Below are 2,619 nucleotides of genomic sequence, written 5' to 3' on the forward strand. Positions count from 1 at the left end.
ATTAATTAATTAAGAAATAAGTTTTGCACAAAAATTATTTTAAACACAGTACTGGAAAAATTTCGTATCCAATACATTGTGTTGATTTAAATATTTGTATTGCTTTGTGATTGGTTTAATTATCACTAGCATCGTCAAATGGCGAAGTAAATATAAAACTGTCAATACTGTCAACGCTGTGCATAGATTAATATCTTTTAGACATGAGAAGCATAATAATGAACAACATAATAAAATAGTGTAACATAATAAGAAAACGAAGTGTATTAAAAATAGTTAATAATAAATATTTAAAAGTTACATAAAATGGATATTGCTAAATCATTATTTAATGTTCGTGACCATGAAGGTTATGTTGGAAAAGAAGAGTATAATGTAACTATTTTACTACGTAATTTTAATAAATTGTTAATTGTTTCATTGATAAATAAAAAATATTGAAGTTGATGTATTTCTGAGGATAAAAGTTTTTTGTATAATGCTATTTAACTTGTGTAAACTTAATAAAAATTTGTACACATCTGGTAGCATATTATTAATATCAAATTATTAAATAATTTTTCTTTTTAGAAAAAATTGGAAACTGCTGCCTCTGAAGATGAATTTGAAGTAGAAGTTACAGGATTATGTGGAGAAATTTTATCTCCTGCACCAGGAGGTCCATTTTCTGCTTTGACACCATCTATGTGGCCACAAGATATTCTAGCTAAATTAAATCAACCTGATGATCCTAATTCACAACCTGAATATAGGTATTTATTACAGATTCTTTTTTCTAGAATATTATCTTACATATATGGTATAATAATATTTATAAAATTAATTTGATATATTATAATACATTAGGTTTGATGAATTTGGTTTTCGTGTAGAAGAAGAAGATGGCCCAGAACAGAGTTCAAAAAAATTATTAGGTATCCCATTTGTTGAAGATCCTCAGCATAGGTACAGAAAAAGTTATATAAAAGTAATGAATAAATAAATATCATTGTGAAAAGAATAAAATTAATTTGGAAAATTTCATATACTTAGATTACAATGGGTTGCTCTGTTAGAATTTAGTCATAATAAAGAAGTAGCAGAACTTTCTTGGCAAAATATAGACAGAAGACTGCCCCGCACAGATAAATTAAGGGATATGGTTCATCATGGTGTACCGCATTCCCTTAGACCACAAATTTGGATGAGAATGTCAGGTATAATATAAATGTCATTATAATCTTTTAATATTATAGGTCTAACATATTCTATAATATAAAGGTTCAAACAATAATATTTTTCAAAATTACAGGAGCACTTCAAAAAAAATGTTCTTCTGAAATAATGTACAAAGATATAGTAAAAGCATCAAGTAATGATGCATTAATGACAAACAAACAAATTGAAAAGGACTTACTTCGTATTATGCCTGCAAATGCATGTTTTAGCCATCTTCATAGTACAGGAATACCACGTTTAAGACGAGTTATGCGCGCCCTCGCATGGTTATATCCTGATATTGGGTAATGATACTTTTATGAATTAATATTCCAATATTTCTGTTTCGTTATTGTGTTATTATCCATTTGTTCTTTAAAGGTACTGCCAAGGCACAGGGACAATAGCAGCATCTCTTTTATTACTATTAGAAGAAGAAGATGCTTTTTGGATGATGGCTACAATAGTAGAAGATTTATTGCCAGCATCTTATTATTCTTCAACATTATTAGGTAATATACTATTAATATGTGGTAAAGAATGAAAATTAGTTTTAATGTTAAAAATATTTAACAGGTGTTCAAGCTGATCAGAAAGTACTTCGTACATTAGTGTCTAATTTTCTTCCTGAAATAGACCATGTTTTGCTACAACATGATATAGAATTAAGTTTAATATGTTTACATTGGTTCCTTACCTTATTTGCATCTGTTGTACATATGAAAATATTACTGCGCATTTGGGATATGTTTCTCTTTGATGGATCTATAGTTTTGTTTCAAGTTACACTTGGAATGTTAAAAATTAAAGGTATACATTATCATTCAAAAATATATTCATTATAATAATATATTTTGTATGCAATACAATATGTAACATTTTTTAAGAACTTGAATTAACGCAACTGGGAAATTCTGCACAAATATTTAATGCCCTCTCGGACATACCAGGAGATATCGATGATGTAGATCAGTTGTTTAATGTAAGTTGTTACTTTGTAATTTCTATTAAACTTTCTTACATAGGTAATACACTAATAAAAATTGCCGTAACCGTAAGTTGTCATCCTTTCTTAGACATCTTTAGAAGTCAGTGGATCATTAACAGACGTTTTGGTTGAAACTCACAGACGTAGGCATTTAGCCTATTTAATGGCCGATCAAGGTGGTTTAGTAGGTAATCCTGATGCTGTACCAAATTTACCAAAACAACACCTTAACAGGTATATTAAATTTATGAAATTAAGTATGTGTAATAAGTTGAAAACTTAATAAAAACGTTAACGATTACAATAATTTGTATTTTTTTGAAGGCGCCAAATGAAAAAAAATAAATCAATGTTACAAACGTTTTTGTTTGGAAATTATGACACTGAAGATGATGCAAAGTCAAAAAATATTCGTCAAACAGGTATGTTAACTT

General features: G+C 28.1%; 1 protein-coding gene across 1 annotated transcript in view; it reads left to right on the plus strand.

Moving 5' to 3' along the window:
- The first annotated feature begins 291 nt into the window (after positions 1–291).
- LOC108577097 (small G protein signaling modulator 3 homolog) overlaps positions 292–2,619 on the plus strand; it is a 3,921-nt gene continuing 1,593 nt past the window's right edge. The window contains exons 1-10 of the mRNA XM_017940195.1: positions 292–375; positions 571–752; positions 847–945; positions 1,033–1,196; positions 1,292–1,502; positions 1,579–1,709; positions 1,774–2,007; positions 2,085–2,179; positions 2,274–2,419; positions 2,510–2,607. Of these exons, the coding sequence (XP_017795684.1) occupies positions 307–375; positions 571–752; positions 847–945; positions 1,033–1,196; positions 1,292–1,502; positions 1,579–1,709; positions 1,774–2,007; positions 2,085–2,179; positions 2,274–2,419; positions 2,510–2,607 (1,429 nt within the window). The 5' untranslated portion in view covers positions 292–306. The remainder of the gene's footprint in view (positions 376–570; positions 753–846; positions 946–1,032; positions 1,197–1,291; positions 1,503–1,578; positions 1,710–1,773; positions 2,008–2,084; positions 2,180–2,273; positions 2,420–2,509; positions 2,608–2,619) is intronic.

Source organism: Habropoda laboriosa, unplaced genomic scaffold, assembly GCF_001263275.1.
Source record: "Habropoda laboriosa isolate 0110345459 unplaced genomic scaffold, ASM126327v1 scaffold486, whole genome shotgun sequence".
NCBI lineage: Eukaryota > Metazoa > Arthropoda > Insecta > Hymenoptera > Apidae > Habropoda > Habropoda laboriosa.